Source organism: Pimephales promelas, chromosome 2 (genome assembly GCF_988280905.1).
Source record: "Pimephales promelas chromosome 2, fPimPro1.hap1.1, whole genome shotgun sequence".
NCBI classification, from domain to species: domain Eukaryota; kingdom Metazoa; phylum Chordata; class Actinopteri; order Cypriniformes; family Leuciscidae; genus Pimephales; species Pimephales promelas.
The window spans coordinates 15,819,782-15,841,351 of record NC_142770.1 but is presented as its reverse complement, the minus strand read 5'-3'; the positions used below and the strand labels follow the sequence as shown (position 1 = coordinate 15,841,351).

Below are 21,570 nucleotides of genomic sequence, written 5' to 3'. Positions count from 1 at the left end.
TAATGTAAATGTCGTGACTGTTAATGCATTCTTGCTGAATCAAATCTTATTGACCCCAAACTTATAGTAAAGTAGACCAACACACAAGTCAAAGTACATACAGTATTTTATTATTATATAATCACATTTGTTAACAGCCAACTACAAAAGTGTAGTAGCTAGTATTGCATTTCTGCAACAGGAAATGTTCCTTCCTATGACTCTTATGAGAACATGCAAACAAAAGATAAGAGCAATTGCACAAATCATCCTGTACTGTATCTTTGACTCAAGCACTTCTCTCTTTCAACACTGAGCGGTTTTACAATAACTTTAGGAGGTGTTCAGTCACCTAATAACAGCTCCAATAAAACAAAACAAATATATTATGCTTCCTCCCTTAACAATCCTCACTGGCTAATAACAGTCGGCACATTGGCCACAGTAGCAGAGAATACAAAAGTAAATAATGCATAAGAATAGTAAGGCACGAGGTTGTTGGATTTTTTTCTGTCAAACAGACGTTCCTTCTTTTGACTCTTCAGTTTCCTGTAGAGAAAATCAAATGAATTAGACATCACAAAATCAACCTCCATTTATTATGAATGATTTTTCATGATTTATTTATTTATTTATTTTTAAATTCAAGTGCCCTTATAATATTAACCACACCAACTTCCCCTCCCTCTTGCTGCATCATCTCTTCTCTGATAATGCTGTTGTGAACTATTTTCTTCTACAGTGTAGAAATACTAAATACTCTTGTGAATGTATGGAGAGTGTTAATAATGTACCTTGTCCTGTAACTGTTCCGGCAGGTTCTTCTCTTCATCCAGCTCTTCCTGAGAGCTTTTCAGGACCTGCTGCAGTTCAGAGGCTGCCTGGCCGAGGTCTTGCATCAGCTTCGTCTCGTTCTCCACTCTCTCCTGACATAGACACAAACAAACCACACACCATCAGAGAGCGGAGATCTTCTATATGCTGGTCCACACCTGAGATTTTGAAGAGGCGTTGTAGGAACCTTTAGCTCTTCAGTTGGTCCTTCACCAGCAGCTTCCAGCTTTTCTAATGGAGGCTCGAGATCCCTGTCGCACTTCTGCGCCTGAGTGGAAAAATACATGTGTGAGCACCCCTAGCATTTCAAATGCTATAACAGTTTAAATTATATTATAAATTAAAACTTATTTAAAAAATAAGTTAAATTACTAGTTAAGGAAAGAAAAATATATTACATGTATATAAAAAAATAAAAACAAACTAAAATTCAAATACTTGTAATCTAAAATAAAATGAAAAAAACAAACAAAAATAAAACAAATTAAACTGAAAATTAAACGAAAAAAAAATTCAACCCAGATAAAATTAAATATTAAAACAAAAGAGTTTAATCAAAAAGAGTTAATACACATGAACACACACACAAGCAGTATTGACCTGAGTGGACTGTGCGCTCTTCTCGTTCTCTACCTGCCGACTCACTTCCTGTAGCTCCTGCTTGACCTGTAATGCACAGCACAGCAGTCACTCAAAGTAGAAAGCCACATGTGTAACATAAGACAAACCGATGTTAAACTTACCAGTGAAAGTTCTGCTCTCTGTTCCTGAGCCTCTGCTTTGGCCGATACCAGCTGGACCTGCGTTTCTGATAACAATGCCTTCAGCTGAGTAGAATATAAAGAAGGATATGACAACATATTCAAACATGTTAACGTGAATGTTCACACATAACACTGCGAGTAAAACACTGCATTATCCATGCCAGGCCAGTAGATGGCGATGTCACTTTGTAAAGAAGCACTATACGCGCATATAGACTGAACACGAAATACATAATAATCATCACTTTCATGAATTTATGTTTTTGTAGTTTACACAGTGACGATAACAGTATAATTTTTCTTTAAACTTTGACCCCAGTTTTCAATGGTTTGCATTTTCAGGTCCCCATAAAAGTTTTTTTAGTTGTCATGTAAACGGCTTAGACACATCTTCTCTTTTTAAATAAAACTAATTGAAACAAATAAACATTAATATAATAAACATTAAAAAAAAAAAAGATTTACTCTTCCGGTCAAAACTATACAGGAACCTCAGGCCCTGTCCACATTACTGCGTTTTCGTTTAAAAACGGAGACCTTTAGCTACGTTTGCACCTCCCGTCCAGACTTAAACGGAAAAAACGAAGACCTAAAACGGAGAAGTTTAGAAACGCTGCACCTCCGTTTTGTGTTTTGAATCTCCGGAGGGCGTTTTAGTGTAGAGTTTGGAAATGATGACGCAGAGGCTCACGCTCGGCACGTTTTCAGTCGTTTTAATGTGGACGGAGATCAATTCTAGTACGCAGATAAAACACTGGTGTGGACGAAGATCGTTTTCGTTTTAATTCTCCGTTTTTAAACGAAAACGTAGTAGTGTGGACGGGGCCTCAGAGTCAGCGAGTCGTTTCACCTGAGACATTTCTTCTGCATACGTCTGACTGATGGTTATGGATTCCAGTTGTTTCTCTAGCTGGGCTTCCAAAAGCATCACCTGGCCCTTCAGCTACAGAGAACAGAGGAAAAGTACGTTTCTACAAGTGCAGCATGAACATTCATCAAAGCTTCTCCTTTTGCATTTCACAGAAAAAAAAGAAAAAAATTTAGAGCAATGTGAGTGAGAAACCCAGTCCCCAAAACCAAAGAACAATGTCAAATGTAAGCATGAACCTGATTGGTGTCCTGTCTTTCCACATTTATTGTCTCCTCCAGGACCTTTACCTGATCCAGAGCCTGTGGAAGATTCACACTTGAACTGAAGTGTACTAAACAGTCACGCAAATCCAGCTTCAGTGAAGGATGTTCTTACCGTCTGTTTTTCCTTCTCAGCATCTGAAAGCTTTGACTTCCACATGAGTTCGCCATCCTCCATACTACTCTGCAGAACTTTCAGCGCACTCTCCTGTACAAAACACACAACATTCAGCCAAAACCCTTTTTCAAAAAGTCAAGACTGGAATCCGCAGACCATGAGGTGTGTGAGTTTTTTTTTTTTTTTTTTTTTAAGTAATTATAAATGCAACATTTACAAACTTTGATATTATGGTTTCATTCTTCTTCCTAAAAACAAACATCACAACATTATTAATTGATATTTTTCAGGTGGAGACAGTTAAAGTAAAGTACTTGTAAAATAACACTGGATAACACTGTATAAATTAAACAGATGAATCCTTGTTAAAATGTAGCAGCCAAGAGCAGTGAATGATTTTTCTCTTTGTTGCTTGATTAACATTATAAACACAGAAAGCAGCAGGAATATTAGGCTGCTGTCGTTATAAGACCCATTGTAAGGAACCAATATACTAATACACATTTTTCTCAATTATTTACATTCACTAAGCCAAAACCAACTACCAGGATACTGGCCAAAATGTCTTTTTTTTTTTTTTGGTGAATTTCTGTGCAAGACGACATGAAAGGGATCGAGCTCAATTCTGTATTCTGTATTTGTCTCTGTCTGAGACGCAGATTTCTGGGCCTGTGCTTTGGATGTTTGCGCACAGAACAGTTCCCACACAGTAACGAATTGAGTGCGTCTTGCTCTTGAATATTTAAATTGCCAATTAAGCCTTAAACTCTTGTGACCATGCAACACTGGCGTGTCAACTGTCCCAAACCTTGTTCACATTTTTTACGTTCATGTTCTTAAAAAAAATGCATTGAATTCACAAATATTACTAGCCAACTGGAGATTGACAGTTTCATATAATTTCATTTGGTGCTTGGTGACTGAAGTGTTAATTTTAGACCCTGCAGTGCTGACACCTACTGGCTTGGATGTATTAAGGTTTTGGTTTTAGTTCCAACATGGCGGCCATCAATTTTAAATCTCATGCAAGATGAGTGATTCTCCGGTTTCTCTTCTCTGTTTTTCTCATGAGAGTGTAAATGAGTTTAAACATATCTGTAAATTTCACTTTAAAATGCATGATAAATGTGTGCATGCCACGGTACCGTTTCACTGAGAGTTGATCTGTACTGCTCACACTCAGTCTGAAGTGACCTCTGTCTCTCTTCTGATAGGGCGAGTTTCTGCTGCAGATCCTGACACATAATCAGATAAATAAGACGTGAGAAGAGAACAACCGTGCAATGCAGGTGTGTGTCCTTAGAGATGATCTCTCACCGTCACATCTGAACTGGACATTATGTGCTGCTCTTCTGCTGGACTCTGCTGATTTTCTGTCAGGTTCTTCTGTGCTTCATGTGTGAATGCTTCCAGCCAGTTTGTCTACAACATACATAGCAAAAAAATTGAGTATACAAATAACATACTATTTAATTTTAAAATGACCTGTGCTCTAAACTTATTCACATATTTAATACATTTATTCACAGGAATTAATACAGAATTCTAACCTGATGCGTTTCTATGCTGATGTGAGGGAAGAGCGTCTGGAAAGCTTTTCTGGTGTCTGTCTGGAAAGAGCTCAGCTGCTGCTCAACTTCACTCTACACACACATAAGCCTTTGATCACTACATTAAATTACGCCACACAAAATGTTTAATAGTTATAGCCAACTACAGCCTTTTGATGATAATGAACACCTCATTCATCATGGTTTGTGTGTATTGTGTAGATATAGAAGAAAGCACATGTTTATATCAGGGTTACCCGTGCGGCCTTGGCCTGGCTCAGTCTTTCTTCACTCAGCCTCTCAGCAGCAGATAGGGCTTCCACTGTGGCATAGTTTTTATCTCGCAGTTCCTGAACACACACCACAGTTAGATGTGGATGGATGGATAGATAAACAGGTACTTAAATATGAACTGAGAGGTAATCAATATGTATGGACGAGCAGGTTGGATATGGACAGATGGGAAAGGCAGATATACGCCTGGTTCAGATTACATGATTTTTTTTTGTCTGTTATGATAGTCACGGTGTCAGATTACGCGATTTTTACTCCTAAAATCTTGTGTCGAGGGCAAGACACACGTCAGACTACACGTTGCTTCCTGACCAGTCATCGCATGCCGTCTTTAACGGCGCGCGTGATGTCATCGAGCAGGCGAAAATAGTAGCTAGTGACTTCCGGAAACGAGCGTAAACAAACAATGGATGAAGCGGTGAGTGTTGTATTGGCTGTCCTGTGTTCAGAAAAAAAGTTTAAAAAAAAAAGAGAGAAAACCCGACAATGAACACGTTCCTGGATTGCTCGAAGAGGACAGTATGGGCTGTCAATCAAAGAGAACTTGAGGTAAAATATTGTTACTTTTAGTTTTAAGTTAGCACTGTCGTCTCTCTTTCGTTTTGCAATTTTTGAAAGTTGTGTAAAAGTTTGTGCTCATATTGGTCAACCTCATACATGTGACGAAACTGTCGTGGACGACTGTTAAAAAAAATTCAACATGCTAGTCTTTTTGTGGTGAAGCATCGCAGACGCGACGTAGGTTGTCGCCCACGATGACACGCTATACGAGATGATACGATCGAATCTTGCGTCCCGATGGCCGTTGTCGTTTACGAATCCCCACTACACCCTACGTCAAACGGATTGTGCCAAAATCAGGCTAAAATCGTGTAATCTGAACCAGGCAATACATGGATGGGCAAGTAGGTATGGATGAATGAGTGGGTATATATGGACAGATGTGTTGAATAGATAGCAGTTAGATAAGGATTGACAGATAAATTCCCAAATTAAAGGTTGGGTAGATGGACGTAAAGGTAGGCTAGGAATGTTCAGACAGAGTGTGGATATGGATGGACAAGTAGATATATTTGAATTATATTTGACAGGCCACGTAGATATGGACAGTTATGTAGGTAGGGATGGACAGACAGGTAGATATAGACAGACGAGTGAGTAGATATGGATAGATATGCTGGGTAGATATGAATGGACACATGTAGGTAGATGGACAAATTGGTATACATGGACGCACAGGTAAGGTAGATATGGTCAGACCGGCTGGGTAGATAAGAAAGAACCGATAGGCAAGCATGGACCAACAGTTTGGGTAGACATGAATACATATGGATGGACGTGTAGAGTAGAGATAAACTCACGTTGCTCTTGGCCTTTACTCGCTCCATCTCTTCTTTAAGCTGTTGAAGTTCCTCCTCCAGCGAGATCATGCGTGCGTCCTTCTCCAGACTGTCAGACACAAAAACAAAAGTCAGTCATTATCAGAAGCATCCAGGAAAGAAAAAAAAGGAAGACCAATATCTGGAGGAATTAAAAGAAATCTTACTTCTCAAACGGCGGTTCAGCTTCAACAGTTTCAGCCTGTGGATATAAAATGATATACCAAATCGCATGTAATTACACACATGCAAATATTATCAAATGATTAAATGCTCAACTCACACTTTCCATTTTCTCCAGCTGAGCCTGTAGAGATGCCACCGAATCTTCCTTTTCTTTCAGACTGAGGGATAGTGAGAAAGTAATGCATTTAATCCATATTGTCTACAAAATATACTTGAAGAAAGCATCAGCTGTATTGAATACCTAGCTTTCAGTTGGTCGATCTCAGCTGTGTATTCCCTTCGTTCCGTGTCCGCCTCATTAACCCTGAAAAGTCCATGTTTAGATCAGACACCAGAGAGTGGCACATTCCCTGAGGTCTTGAAACAACTGGAGTCGTTGAATCGATCTTAATTTGAAGGTAATTAAATTCATCAAGTTTAAATCACAAAGCCAGTACCTATTCTGAGTCTCCTCAGACTGAGCTCTCTTTAATGCGTCAAGCTCCTCCCTCATCTGATTAAGCTCTGTCTCCATTGATGTCAGCTGGTCCTCCCTCTCTTTCAGACTACACACAATAAATCAAAACATGGTGAATGTGGTTTCACCAAGTGAAATAAGTTCCTGGATCAACATCTTTGTTGAGCCTAGAACAACATTCCAATTAGCCAATCAGATTTGAGGGACACGTTTATCGTTTATGTCAAATTTAGTCTTAGTGTTATTCACATAAATTCCCTCTGATTTGAGGGATAACTTATGAGTAGGGTTGGGACAAAATTTTCAGGAAGCAAAATGTGTTGATCCAGGAACATGTCAATTAAAAATGAAACTGTAAATGTAGTGACTCAAATTAAACGTGAACAGTTCACAATACCTGCTCCTCAACTGTTCAACCTCCTCGCAGTTGATATTCTGTACAGAATCAATATAGGGAGGAGAATAACATTGTTTGTTATTCCAAAAGTTACACAAAGTACAGTATCTGATATTACAATCTCAATGATCATGTCAAAAACCTGGTTGGGCAAGTAGGTATGGATGAATGAGTGGGTATATATGGACAGATGGGTTGAATAGATAAGGATTGACAGATAAATTCCCAAATTAAAGGTTGGGTAGATGGACGTAAAGGTAGGCAGAGTGTGGATATGGATGGACAAGTAGATATATTTGAATGGGCTGGGCAGATATGGTCAGACAGGCTGGGTAGATATGGACAGATATGTAGGTAGGCATGAACAGACAGGTAGATATAGACAGACGAGTGAGTAGATCTGGATGGATATGCTGGGTAGATATGAATGGACACATGTAGGTAGATGGACAAGTTGGTAGATATGGACGCACAGGTAAGGTAGATATGGTCAGACCGGCTGGGTAGATATGAAAGAATCGATAGGCACTGTACTCTGAACAGTATCTGATATCACAATCTCAATGATTATGTCAAAAACCGGGTTCTGCTGCTTTGCATTGGCAACTAGATCACACAAATTTGTACCTGGATCTCAGCCTGTACTGTTGCTTCTGTTTCCACCGAGGGCTTTTCCTCAGTAACCTGTGGTGTCTGAGACAGCTGTGCTCTCAATATCTCCAGCTCTTCACATCTGTCTTTTAGCTCTTTTTCTGTAACACGCATACGCTCCTGGAGTTCTGTAACAGAAGTTATTTCCATCTTAAAAGGTACAAAAACATACTCACTTTTTTCCATTTGTAAACTGAGCCAAGGCAATGCATAATAAGTGAAACAAGATGTGTTTGAGTGTACTGACCAGTAAGGGCCTTGGTTTGCTCTTTTGATGCATCTACTTGAGTCTGTAGGATTGTGCTTCCGCGCTGAGCCTCATGTAGTTCTTCATAGACTCGATCTAACTTCTGCTGCAGAGCCTTCTCTGTCACCACACGGGACGCCTAACACAGACACAGAGGATTGTCAAAGGAATAGTTCCCCCCCAAAACAGCACCAAATATATTGCAAAGTTATTGTACAGATTCAGATTTGGAACCTGATAACCCCTGTTCACCAACAACTTTCATTGTATATGCATGCATGTTTGGAACAACAAATGTAAATAAACTGAGCAATTCCAACAGGGTCCTCAGCAACAGAATTGTCATGGTACAAAGACCACAGTCACCTAAGAGAGATGAGATAAAAGGGAAAAGGTCAGGGCTTACTTGTGTTTGCGCTAGCTGTTCTTCAGCAGTGGAGATCTTGGTTTCAAGAGTCTTCCTGCGCTCTTCCTCAGCATGCTGAGCAGCCGTGCGCTCATTCAGCTCTCGGTTTAGACGCACACAATCCTGACGCAGCTTTGCCAACTCTGCATTCTGCCTGTGCATGTGGAAAAGCCACAGATTTACAAAAGGGAAATGGTTAGATAATACATTTTATAGCTGGAGGCAGGTTTAGTGTTAGCTTGAGTTGTGTAGCTTTTATTTTATGGCTTTTGCTAGGAAATTACAAGAGGGGGAATGGGATCAGTACATGACACATGTTAGATATGAACCTGCATCTCCAAAAATGAACACTAAGGATAATTAATGTGCTTTCTGTCATTTCTGTGCCAATTAAATGTATTTGAACAATTCGATTTTTATATTTTCTGAAGAAAAACCTTGCCTGGGCAAAATGAGGTGGCATGCTTTGGCAATGGTTTGAATGCAAATTCATTCCCTGACATTAGATGGCGCCAATTTGCTCTGCAATACCACTCCATTTCAGTTTTTTTTATCAAGATGTTTGTAGTCCCTGTCATGTTTGTCATTTAGTTCTTTATGTTCTAACACCAACGAGAACTGCAGCTCTACATTCATCTTGCCTTGCATCTTCCTCGTCTTATTTCTTCCTGGCAGTGTAGGTGGCGACACTACTTGGCGTACATCTTCTTCTTTGCATATGTGTGCTCGGCAAGACCGTTTTGTGTTTGAGTGCCTCCAAGTTGTGTTTTACTGTAACTTCAGAAGCTCCAAACACATGAGCAAAAGCGGCAATCTCATTGGTCGGATAGTTTTTGACGCAGCGCTAAACCCGATGCGTTTTTTTTTTATGAACCTTTTACGTGTGGCGATTTATGTGCCAGTGTGAACACTCACATTGGCGCCCTTTGTTTAGTCACGAGGCGTTTAACGTCGGCGAATTACACGCAAAATCCGTCCCGGTGTGAACAGGCCTTAAGGGTTTATAAAGGCAATATGTTCAATACCTGCTTTCAGCCTGACTAGTGGCTTGATTGAGGGCATCTCTGAGAATAGAGTTCTCTTGCTGCAGACGGGCCAGCTGAGCATTCGGACCATTCTCTAACTGCTCTTGCAGACTTTGGATCTGTGGAAACACACAAACAACTCATTTAATAATCTAACAACACACTACACAGCATAGCAAGAGGGGAAAAAAGAGTGAGAGGCTGTTGACTTGTGACCTTGCCGTTGAGCTGTTGTGTCTCCTTGATGTGCTCCTGGTAGGAAGTCTGCATTTGAGCCTGTAGAGCTGCAATTTCCTGGCCACGGGCGCTCAGCTCAGAGCTTATACGGGTCTCTAAGGATGTCATCTTGCCCTTTGCAGAACTCAGCTCCTATTGGCCAGAGCAATGAGTCAGAGATCTGGTTAATGACCAAGACCCTCGGGGTTAATGTCATTTTGACAAATAGAACATGTTCCTGATCAAAATATTTATCAACCAATCAAATGTTTGAGATTGGGAAAAGGTTAGAATTGGGTGCTTAGGGTGGTGTGTTATCAACCAATGGTATTTCTGATTTTAATGTACTAGATGGTTAATTGTTTGGGCACGGGCATGGATTTGCTTAAGACTAGTTTTCAACAGGAACATTGCTCCACCCATTCTCCAAACTCCTTGTTCTTTGTAGCTTCACAGGGATGCTGGAGCACATCCAAGCATCTCAGGCATATACAGGGAAATACCATAGATGGATGGCTAGACCATCGCTGAACAATGCTCCAGGACCAACAAAATTATTTTCAACAGGTACTCATGACCTTGCAGTGATGAAGCTTGATTAGGGGTAGAAACTAGTTTGAACCTCATTGGTTTGTCTATGCTGGCACGTATTACCTTGGTAAGCTCTCGGACACGGTTTTTGGCAGCAGCTACGTTGCCCTGCTCAGCGCTCAACTGCTTTTCCTTCTCCTCCAGCTGCTTCTTCAACAGCGCCAAGGGGTCACCCTTCTGAGCTGCCTGCCAATGAAAGAAGGAAAGAGACATGAGTGCTAAAAGAATGATATACTGTAACTATTAGCAGTTTGAAGAAGGGTTTATTAGGTATCGAATTAGTACCTGTTGGCAGGAGTCCTTTCCTGCCTTCTTGCTGATGATCTCAAAGAGTTTCTGGGTCTCGGATTCACTGAACGTTGCACTATTCAGACTGGAGACCAGAGTTTTGTATGGTGACGGCTGGGGGACATCAACCGTTTCTACAGAAACCACTTAAAAAAAAGTTGAAATTAGTATAGACTGAAGTGAGCAGAGCATGTTTCAATCCCTACTATTACATCCGTCCTAGATGGATATGACCAAGTAGATTCACCTGGCTCAGCTTTCTTCTTAGACTTCTTCTTGGTTGGAGCTTCAGTTTTGGGCTCTTCATCTTTAGGGGGAGCAGCAACCTCAGGAGCAACTGCTGCTTTCACCACCACCTCTGCAGCCACTGGTTCCACCTTAACTACAACTTCTGGGACCTCCGCAGGCTTGACAGAGGCCGGTTCCACCCTGGCTACCTTTTTCTTTTTCTTCTCTTTTGGGGAAGGAGCAAGTGGGGCCACCACTGCACACACAGTAGGAGGGGCAGCACACTCAACAATCTTAGGTGCTGGTTCAGGTACAACTGGCTTGGGCTTAACTTCAGGTTCAGGCTTGGGAACAGGCACAGGTTCAGGTTGGGGTTCTGCTTCAACTTGGAGTAATGCATTGGGTTCACTGTTTTCTACCACAGGTTCAGGGATGGACTCGAGCTCAGATTCTGGAAGGCTCCCATTTGGCTTCTCCTCCTTCTTCTTGGCCTTGTTTTTCTTTTCAGATACCTTTTTCTTCTTGTCAGAGCGCTGGGGTTGGATCTTGCCGGAGTCTTGCCGTTGTTTGGCCAGGGCTTCTTCGTAAGATGTCTCCTTCATGGAAAAAGTTGAAACGAGCGTAATGCCAATGGCGGAGAACACCATGAAGCCACCAAACACCACAATTCCCAGAGTTTGAGGGTCGTACACATCCATCTTTGCTCAGTCCTGTCCCCCCAATCCTACAAAAGTACAAAAGCCATCAGCATCTTCTAAGAATAGGTTATGTTTTGTTGACACACTCAAATGTGCAAACAAGGACTATTCAATGTTCATAGACAACAACGTCCTCTGAGAATTTCACACAAGAAGTCGTAGGATAGACTAAAGAACCACTGCTAAAGTATATCATGTAAAGTAACGTGTCACAGGTAAATGCCCCAATCAACAACTCCTGTCCTGTTGTAGATTTTTAGGGGCCAAGCACCAAAGGTGCTGAGGCACCTATTGTATCTGTTGGTTTTCTTATTATTATTATTCCGTAAATGGAAGTCTATGGCAGCCCTATGAACCATACATAGGAAAATAATGACATTTGGCACACTTGTAGTGATGTTAATGAATAGTAATTGGACCAATTTTTGAGTCTCCAGGACCAACTCTATAGTGCCACCACCAGTTCAAAAATTCAACATTGAAATGGTTATAACTTTTGAACCTTTTGCTCCACAGACATGGAACTTAGTACACCTGATTCCACTCATCATGCTGATCACAACGAATACTGGACATTAAGACCTTGCCCATTACAGTAGAGGCCATTTTGAAATGTAAAGTTCTCAGTTTTTTCGCTACTCCTCCTTCAAATTTTGTCCAATTTTCTCCAAACATGCACTCAAATGATCTTCAGACTGAGCCACATAAAAGTCCTGTTCCCGATTTTTTTTTTTTTTTTTTTTTTTTTCATCTTTGTTCAAAAGTTATGGTGTCACAAACTTAACGAGGTCCACCCAAAATTGGCTAAGAGGCTGTATCTTGGCCAAAGTTTGATCAAACGAAACAAAAATTGGTACACTTCATTGGAAGCACTTTGTCAGAAAATCAGAATTGTGGTTTCTATGGATTCCTTGCATCAACGGCTATGCACTGCTGTTGATGCTGCTTCCTTCAATTGCTCCTTACTGCAGTTGGTCTGACACATGTTGGCATGTCTTGTCGTCTGATTGTGCTTGGCCCCGTTAATTGCTGCTTGCAGCTATATTTTCTTTTTTTTTGTTTTTTTATTATAATGTTTTCACTAAAGTTTTGTTAATGTTTCGTTGGCTAATACAACTGTGGTCTATAACTTTATACTTCCACATATGGATGCAGCATTGAGAAAAAGCAAAAGCTTTCAGTTACTGACAATAATATCCTATTCACCAGCATTTCAGTTACCTACAAGTTAGGGTCATATTTGGCTTCCATGAGGGGGTAAAAAAAGATAAATAATAAAAGACTAAATTGCAGAGCTGAGTGGATGTCAGAATGTTCTTTTTTTTGCCTTGAGACAATGTGGAAAAAAAAGTTATGAAACCAGCACCTCTATATCTTTTGCCCACTAGAGTTCATGTTATGCAACACCCCACAGAGACCACACTCTTCAACATTCCCTCACACAAACAGAGGGGCATACAGTTTCCAGAGGACAGGTCTGTGTGCAGCAGACCACAATAACTTTCCTCAAACCTCATATTTTAACTAGCAGCCAGTGAAACACTTGCATGGAAGTTTTAGAGAGGGGTCTTTAAATATCTTACTCAGGCACTCAGGTAAAGGGGAGAATACTGACTGGGCTTAAATTAAATAGTCTACTCTTAACAGCATATAACTTATGCATTATAATCACTGCTTTGCTTTTATTGAATAGTCTATAATGCAACCCATTTAAAATAATTAATAAAATAAAAAAACACTTCTACGAAACAATTGCCATGGTATTTATGAAGTACTACGATGAACTCATGGTATTATAATGGTGCATGTCCAAAATCATGGTAACGCTGCTGGTGACCATGAAAGCCTCAGATCTAGTTGTCATCCAAAACAAGCAAATACTTTTTTTTTTTTTTTTTTACCATATAGGTCTTTTAATTACAAAAGCCCATTTCTTGCAATTATTTTCCTGAAATGATCGATGTGGGTATCTGGCTATCCTAAAATGGATCCATGTGGTTCAGAAGAGGGAGAACTCAGCAAACACAGGAAATGCAGTTACATGCAGAAGCAGGACTCCTCATCTCAGTGAAAGGGGGCTGCTTTCATATGTCGGACATTAACCCTTTCAGCAACATTGCTGAGTCGCTGACGTTGCATAATAATGGCTGAAAGAATTCAGTTTTTAAAAAAAATATTTGTGGACTTTGCCATAGGGCTATTTCCCTCCCAATTGTCCTCTTAATGATAGGCTACATATTTGCTTTTAAAAAGTGTAGTTTTTTTTTTAACGTTTTAACTCTTCTCCTCTTGAAAAATCATATAGTATTAATCACATTTTCATGATGATTACAAAAAAGAGCAAATATAAAGTTCGTAAAAAATGAAGGTAAATAGAAATGGATTTTTGGATAATTATTAATTCACTCATTAAATTTTTACGGAGATACAATTAACTTTTGGATAATTTTGCAATTGTTAAAGCTTAAAAATGAACTTGCTCTTATGCTTGATGAAACACCTCCGAACTCGAATAGCATGTTAAATCAAATGTAATAGACAAATAAACAAACAAAAACAATATCTTTACTACTCAGAACGGTTCAAGGCAGTAAGCGCAGCAAGACATTATATAACGAAAGACTAAAACTAAGTGACCAAGTAAATGGAAGCATCAGTAAGGACACGTACGCTCGAGCAGAAGAAGGATGCTTAGAATTAGATTATTTATCACAATGCAAAATTCAAACTATCTGAGAATACAAATTATTTTCAAATACAGCCTAAACATGAATATCAAAAACATTGACTGTCAGACTGACAAACTTTAACTTTTTCAATGGTGGTGAAAAAACACATAACGGTAGTAAAAAAGCATGCGCTTACCTGCGTTCAAATATACAGTGATAAAGAATCGCCGCTGACTTTTGGAGTCGTGGCACTTTCTGCGAGTTGGCGCAGCGCCCGCCTGTGAAGCTTATACGCGACCTGATACTGCCATCTGATTGGATTAACGCCTGTCAATCAACGCCCTTTAAACCAACCGCGTCACGCGTAGTATCCAAAAGGTGGGCAGCAGAGGGCTGTGAGTGTTCGGTGGGACGTCGAATGATAGTCAAAACTTTTTAAAATGTAAACATAAAACAGAGAAATTAATACTTTAAAAGCAATACTTATGCATTAAAGTAATCAATTTTTGTAATACCACCCTTACAAAAGTACTTCAGTGGTCGCTATCATAGTACAGTTACTGCTCTGTTAGTTTGATATGTCAGGAAGACCACGGTTAAATGTCACACTAACCCCTGTTAAATGCTTGTCTTAAAAAAGTAAAACTAATTTAGAGTTAGGGTGGGAAAAAAACACACACAAAAAACTTGAAGTAGTTCTGACTGAACAAGAAGCGGAGAAAAGTGTACAATGCTGTAAAGCAATTGCAAAACCCATTATATTTTCCTATCAGCTTGAATAAAGCTTAAATGACAAATGTTCCCCTCAAACATGTGTAGGTGATGTAATTATTAGCTCTGGAACGACTTCCAGTAATCTGAGATAGTCCTAACTATTACACTGAGTGCAAATAAATGTCACAGGGTAACTGAAAATCAATAGGCTAGTTTACTATTATACTTAAGTCTTAAGGTGTTGTACTGTTTGTTGAGATGTAGGATGTGCTGAAAGGCCTTGATATTAAGATGAGAAATAATTGACTGAAACTCTTCCCAAAAAGTGTGTTTAACATCAGTCATTCATTAAACAAACAAGCACAGGGCCATTGCCGTCTGTTCGCTAAGGATTGAAGTCTTTGCTAACAAACTTCTACTGTAGTTGTATGTTTGTATGATCATTATAAATGGTGCTTTCTAATTTAGATACAAGTATTCCGCAGATTTAAGGTTAAAGATCTGAAAATTCCAGATTGAGGTTTAAACTTCAGTGCGCAGCTCTGTTTGTGCTAGTGTAAATGACACAGCTTGCTGATGAGATGTGCAATTACTTTTAAGTGGGTATAAAGAAAGACAATGTTGCTTCAAGAAATGTGAAAATCTACTTGCGCATTTTTAGTTTGCGGAAGCTCATTTTCACCTTAGAGACTTAAAATGATGTGAGATATAAATGCAAATGTGAAATTTACGATACTGTAAAAATGAATGCACTTTATCTAATCAAAAAAAAATGTGGCAACAGATTACAAGCAATATTATTAATTAAATTCAAGATTGAGTAACAATTAATCAAATTATTGCTTAATAAAAAATTAAAATTATTCCTTAAAACTTAACCATTTAAAATGAGTTACCCAAAAATGTACTTTAAGTCACCATTATGGTGATCAGTGTTTGTTTTAGGTTTGTTTTAAAATTACGATTTTCTTTATGGTTAACATCAGATGTCTTCAATGTTGCCAATATAAATTAAAGATAATATAAAATAATTAATCTTTGACATCTGTCTGTTATTCAGATATATATATTTTTTTTGGTGTAAACTTTACTCATTTTAAATAGTTAACTTTTAAGGAATAATTTGATAAATTATTACTCAATTATAATGTGTTCAATTTAATTAATAATATTGCTTGTAATCTGTTGCCACAATTTTATTGATTATACAAAGCATATTCATTTTTTACAGCCTAGTTGCACTTTTGGTAAACAACATTGAAATTATGCAAAATAAAGTCACAATTATGGGAAGTAAAAACGCAATTGTTTGAGATATATTTAATTGCAAGATATAAAGCCACATAATGAGAAAAACAGCAATTATTAGATAGACTGTAAAAATGAATATGCTTTATCTAATCAAAAAATTGTGGCTATAGATTACAAGATTACAATATTATTAGCCCAATTCAATTTAACAAATTAGAATTGAGTAATAATTAATCAAATTAATTCCTTAAAAGTTAGCCATTAAAAATGAGTAAAAATTACAACAACCAAAAAAAAAAAAAAAAAAAAACATAAATTTAAGTCACCATTATGGTGATCGGTGTTTGTTTTAAAATTACAGTTTTCTCCTTCAGTGATTCTGCTTGTTAATATTGGGTGTCTTCAATGTTGGCAATATAACATAAATAGTTCTTAATTAATCTTTGACATCTGTCTGTTATTCAGATATTTTTGTTATTTTTTTTTTTTTGGTGTAAACTTTACTCATTTTAAATGGTTAACTTTTAAGGAATAATTTGATTAATTATTACTCAATTCTAATTTGATACATTTAATGAATTGCTTGTAATCTGTTGCCACAATTATATTGATTAGATAAAGCGTATACATTTTTACAGTGTATAAATTCTCATTGAAAGAAATAAAGTTGCAATTATGAGAAATAAAAGGCACAATTGTTTGAAATAAATGTGTCATCATAATAGTCACACTGTGATAAATAAAGTCATATTTGCAAGATATAAAGTCACATTCATTGTAAAAAGTGAACTTTTTTTTTTTTAAAAAGTGAGGAAACCCGTGGCCTTAATTATTAAATAAGAAAACAATGCGTAATTGAAAAAAATAAGTTCACATAACTTGTTTTTTTCAATACATAGTTTATTTACTTAAAAAAGTGAGGAAACCTGTTGTGTTAAAATTATTAAGCTAAGTCAACTGAACACTTTTTACAGTGAACGTATTGTCACAATTACAAGAAATTGTAATCTCATTGTGAGATATAAAGTCGCAACTGAGAAACAGTCAAATTTCAAAATATAAATTCAGAGAGATATAAAGTCACATTGAGAGACAAAAAACAGAACAAAAAAAACGTGCAATGACCGTAGGTGGAAACTGGCTTCTATTTTACTAATATAGTGTTCACAAAGCATTGCTCCAAAGTTCATTGAATGTTTGAAGATACATCTAAAACACTTAACACATCCACCCACTCGCACTAACACAGAATGTTTCCTTTTCTCAGAAACAGGTTAAAGTGAGGCAAGGTAAAACATTGTATCATCTGGAGGAAGGCGGTTCACACATCATTTCCAGACCTGATAAAGAAAAGGATGGGACAGATCAACAAACAGCCAGGAAATCTGCTTATTTAGTTCCAAGACGTCCATTCCCATGCTGAGTAGCACCCTGCTGACAAGTCTGCTTCACTTTAAAGGTGTTGTTGTTGGCAGCACGTCAAAACGGTATGAGACGGACCAAAAAAAATGATGAAGGAGAGAGGAGATGTAATCATGTTTATGTGTGCCAACACACACAACAGCATCATTTCCGAGATACAATTCCCAATGTTCATGACCTACAAATCTAAAAATTGAAAGTGTTAAGGCAACATATTTGGTTAAAGGAGTATTTCACTTTCAAAAAAACTTTTGCTGATAATTTACTCACCCCCATGTCATCCAAGATATCCATGTCTTTCTTTCTTCAGTTGAAAAGAAATTAAGGTTTTTGATGAAAACATTCCAGGATTTTTCTCCATATAATGGACTTCAATGGGAACCAAACGGTTCAAGGTCCAAATGACAGTTTCAGTGCAAACTACAAACTGTTCAAAGGGCTTTAAACGATTCCAGACAATGAATAAGGTTCTTATCAAGTGAAACGATCGCTCATTTAATAAATAAATAACAAAGTTTACGTTTTGTAAGCTCAAATGGTCGCCTTGCTCTGTTCTGTGATGCGCGTTCGTGACTCTCCTGTTCGAACTGGTTTATCAAAATGAACGAATCTTTTTTCGTGCCATCTGGTTCATTCAACGAACAAATTGACTTGGAAAAAGATTCGTTCATTTTGATGAACGAGTTCAAACAGAGTCACATAGAACACCGAAAGGCGACCATTTGAGCTTATAAAACATAAACTTTTTTTTTTTTAAATGAGCGATGGTTTCGCTTGATAAGACCCTTATTCATCGTCTAGAATCGTTTAAAGCCATTTGAACAGTTTGCAGTTTGCACTGAAACTCTCATTTGGACCTTGAACCGTTTGGTTCCCAATGAAGTCCATTATACGGAGAAAAATCCTGGAATGTTTTCATCAAAAACCTTAATTTCTTTTCGACTGAAGAAAGAATGACATGAATATCTTGGATGACATGGGGGTGAGTAAATTATCAGCAAAAGTTTTTTTAAAAGTGAACTACTCCTTTATGTTTCCCTATTTCCAAAATCTCTGTTTGAGCCCAAGCTGTTTCTGGGAACAACCAAAGCTCACAATTACAGAGCCGTGGAGGTGAGGGGGGTGGGGTGGTGTTTGGGAAAGCTGGATGTTTGCTTTAGCTGTCACTGACTAGGGGTGTCCCATCAAACAAACCTTTATGGCAGCCCCACAGCTGAGGAACTCTGAGCACCAGATGTGCATGTTCCTCCTCCTGACTCAGGCTTTGACTCGCATAGACGCATACATATTTTCCACATGCAGTAAAACAATTACACTCTTAAAAATAAAGATTCTTTATTACCATCCGTGGTTCCACGAAGAACCTTTGGCATCCATGAAGCGTTTCAAATGCACAAAAGGTTTCAATTGAAACGGTTTCATGGATGTTGAAGGTTCTTCATTGTAGATGTAAAGAGTGTAAAATGTTCATGGGTGATATAAAAACAAAACAAAGAAAAATACACTTTAATTTAGGGAATATGTAGTAGAGTGTTTTTTTGTTTTATTTATACTTCCTTGAGTTCACATTTGAATTACAAATCTGCATTCTCTGTTTTCTCTCACATTTCAAAGGGGAAAAGTGTTCGGAATGGTCGGACAAAATCCCGGGATGGTGTGCAGAATACACTATGACTCTCCACATGTGGATTCAGACTTTGGACGAGAGGAAGTGACGAATGAGGGGAGGAACCAAAGATGTAATTTCTCAAAACAACTCTCTTGCATTTCTACATTAGTGAAGACCTTTGTGTAACCCGCTGCCCTTTTATTGATTTTTTGGTGACAGATCAATATATAGCCTAATCTGTCTTAGTTTGCTCCAGACATGGGACTTTTGATTAAAAAAAAACATGTTGGATAGATTGCAAGTAGTAAAGATAAACTTTTAAATGGATTAGGGCTAAACAGTTTTGCTTGAATAGCTTATTTCTGCATATTATACATGCAGCATGTACATATTATGCAATATATACATTTTCCAAAAATGTGCAGTACACAACAGACTTAATATGTGGGATATTTCACAAACTTGACGAATACTTGGTTTTCAATTTCCTTTGTGACTAATTATGACAGCAATCATTATTTGATAAAATAATCACATAAAATATTTGGCTATTTTGGTATACACTGGAAATCAAAAATATTTTTTAATTCAATACTCTGTGCAAAATATCCTAACAATTTAGTCAGTCCGATCAAATAATTAAACCTTTTTACAGTCTATGAATAACACGAGATTATGTTAAATTGCGCATGCGCACTGGGCATATTTCCGCTCCTGGTCGGCAGGCGGCAGTAAAGAGCGTGCTGTCCTATTGAAACCAAACCACCACAAAGGATTCAGCTCCATTCTGTTATCAAAGTGCTCTAGCCATCTATGATCCTACTGTAACTGTATTCAAAGTAATGCTTCATAACTATGTCTACGGTCTCTAAGCTTGTCTTGGGATTATCGATAGTGCTCACTATCGGCACCGTTGCAGGCGTTCATCTCAAGCAGAACTGGGACAGACAGGTAAAAAAACACTCTTGTCCTACTAGCCAAATGAGCACCATGACTTTATGAGCCTCTGTTATTGAAGTGTCCATTCTGTTTAACCTTTAGTGTGCAGTATGTGTGCAAACAAAACAAGTACAGATGTGCAAATAGAGTGTTTTTTTATGTTTTGTCTTATGCAAAACACACAATTTTACGGTAACTACTCGGGTATCTCTTGGCTGAGTGACATGTTCTGTTCAGAGGGAATCGTTTTATTCTCAGGCAGTTGTTTCAGTTTACGTGTGTTACTGTTTAAGCTACTGCTTAATTTCAAATACATTTATATAGTATTTTATCATTGTAATAAGGGCATATCTGTAGTTTTACCTGTGAGATTATTATCAGGGGGTTAACGTTACTTCAAATGTCGCATCTTAGTATAAAACATGCAGTGTTCATATGTAAGATGATGATGTGTTTGTTCGCAGAGGCTGCACGACGGAGTGCTGCGCGACCTGGAGCGCGTGGAGCGGAAGCGCGAGAACCTGCGCGTGCTCGAGGAACAGATACTACTGACAAGAGAGCTCGTGGCCGCGCGAGACCGACAAGAGGCTGACACGCCGGGGACACACAGCTCATAAACCGACTGGTACAACATACTATTATTAATAATGAATTTACAGTTGTATAACTATTACTCGTGTTTCTCTGACGAAATACCTCGGTTTCTAATAGTGTCTACATTTTACAGTCCATGATTGTCACACACACACACACACAAAGTTAAAACATTATTTTGATAAATAATAATGGTAGCACTTTGTTTTAAGGCATAGTCACACGCTAATACGTGTATAGTAATATGCATAATTACAAATAACCCTAACTGTAACTATATAGTAAGTAGTATGTTGTTAATTCATATTACTCAGTACTTTTTTGAATAAGTACACTGTAACTACGTCACCTTAAAATGAAGTGTAACCGTAATAATAACTGTTATTGTTTTCGTTGTATATGATCCATTGTACACTTCTATTAAATAAGGTTGTAATACTAATGACACCAACATTTTAGATCAGGCAATTTCTATACCACAGTGAAAACTACCGTTAGGTTACTTGCATAGCTAATAAGATGTTCAAACATTATTAAAGACAAATAAACAGTCCAATGAACAAAATAATGCAAAAAATATACAAATGAAACAAGCAAGAAATAAATGCTTAGGTTTAACAAAGGTGTATTCAGGTAAGAAAATGCTACAGAATATGAAAAATAATCAATTGCGAAATAACAACGCATAGTCTTCAGTGTATACATTAAAGCTGCAGAAGTTATTCAGTCAAGAGCATATTTTCTTTGCTTAAAATTAACAACAGAAACAGTAGCATATAAATTAAGTGTTTACATTCACTTAAGCCATAACCGACTGCGAGGATACTCACCAAGACGTACATTTTAACAAAATTTGTGTGTATCCATTCAAGCATGTGCGGCAAAAGAGAATGCAGTTCAGTTCTTAGCTTCTTTCTTCTGGTGTTTGCACTG

General features: G+C 38.0%; 2 protein-coding genes across 4 annotated transcripts; one reads left to right on the top strand and one right to left on the bottom strand.

The window, feature by feature from the left end:
* Positions 1-88: 88 nt before the first annotated feature.
* On the bottom strand, positions 89-14,408 carry rrbp1b (ribosome binding protein 1b). Of its 3 annotated transcripts, none has more exons than XM_089116955.1 (27): positions 14,305-14,408; positions 10,761-11,465; positions 10,511-10,659; positions 10,289-10,411; positions 9,635-9,787; positions 9,419-9,537; positions 8,394-8,547; positions 7,988-8,126; positions 7,717-7,868; positions 7,090-7,127; positions 6,673-6,780; positions 6,477-6,539; positions 6,340-6,393; positions 6,217-6,252; positions 6,032-6,119; positions 4,634-4,726; positions 4,377-4,469; positions 4,144-4,248; positions 3,972-4,061; positions 2,824-2,916; positions 2,685-2,747; positions 2,428-2,520; positions 1,557-1,640; positions 1,414-1,479; positions 1,001-1,081; positions 774-905; positions 89-528 (listed from the first exon to the last, which is right to left on the bottom strand). In XM_089116955.1, the coding sequence occupies exons 2-27, from the start codon at positions 11,437-11,439 to the stop codon at positions 493-495; spliced, it is 3,084 nt and encodes a 1,027-aa protein (XP_088973081.1). In that variant the 5' UTR covers positions 11,440-11,465; positions 14,305-14,408; the 3' UTR covers positions 89-492. The 3 variants fall into 3 exon arrangements, with proteins under 3 accessions (XP_088973081.1, XP_039550788.2, XP_088973085.1); XM_039694854.2 differs by having other exon boundaries at positions 6,217-6,251; positions 6,333-6,393; positions 14,305-14,407; XM_089116959.1 differs by lacking the exon at positions 3,972-4,061 and having other exon boundaries at positions 6,217-6,251; positions 6,333-6,393.
* Positions 14,409-19,845: 5,437 nt separating this feature from the next.
* pet117 (PET117 cytochrome c oxidase chaperone) lies at positions 19,846-20,661 on the top strand. Its single transcript, XM_039694971.2, has 2 exons — positions 19,846-20,055; positions 20,508-20,661. Exons 1-2 carry the CDS (start codon positions 19,960-19,962, stop codon positions 20,658-20,660), a joined length of 249 nt encoding a protein of 82 aa, XP_039550905.1. The 5' UTR covers positions 19,846-19,959; the 3' UTR covers position 20,661.
* Positions 20,662-21,570: the final 909 nt, after the last annotated feature.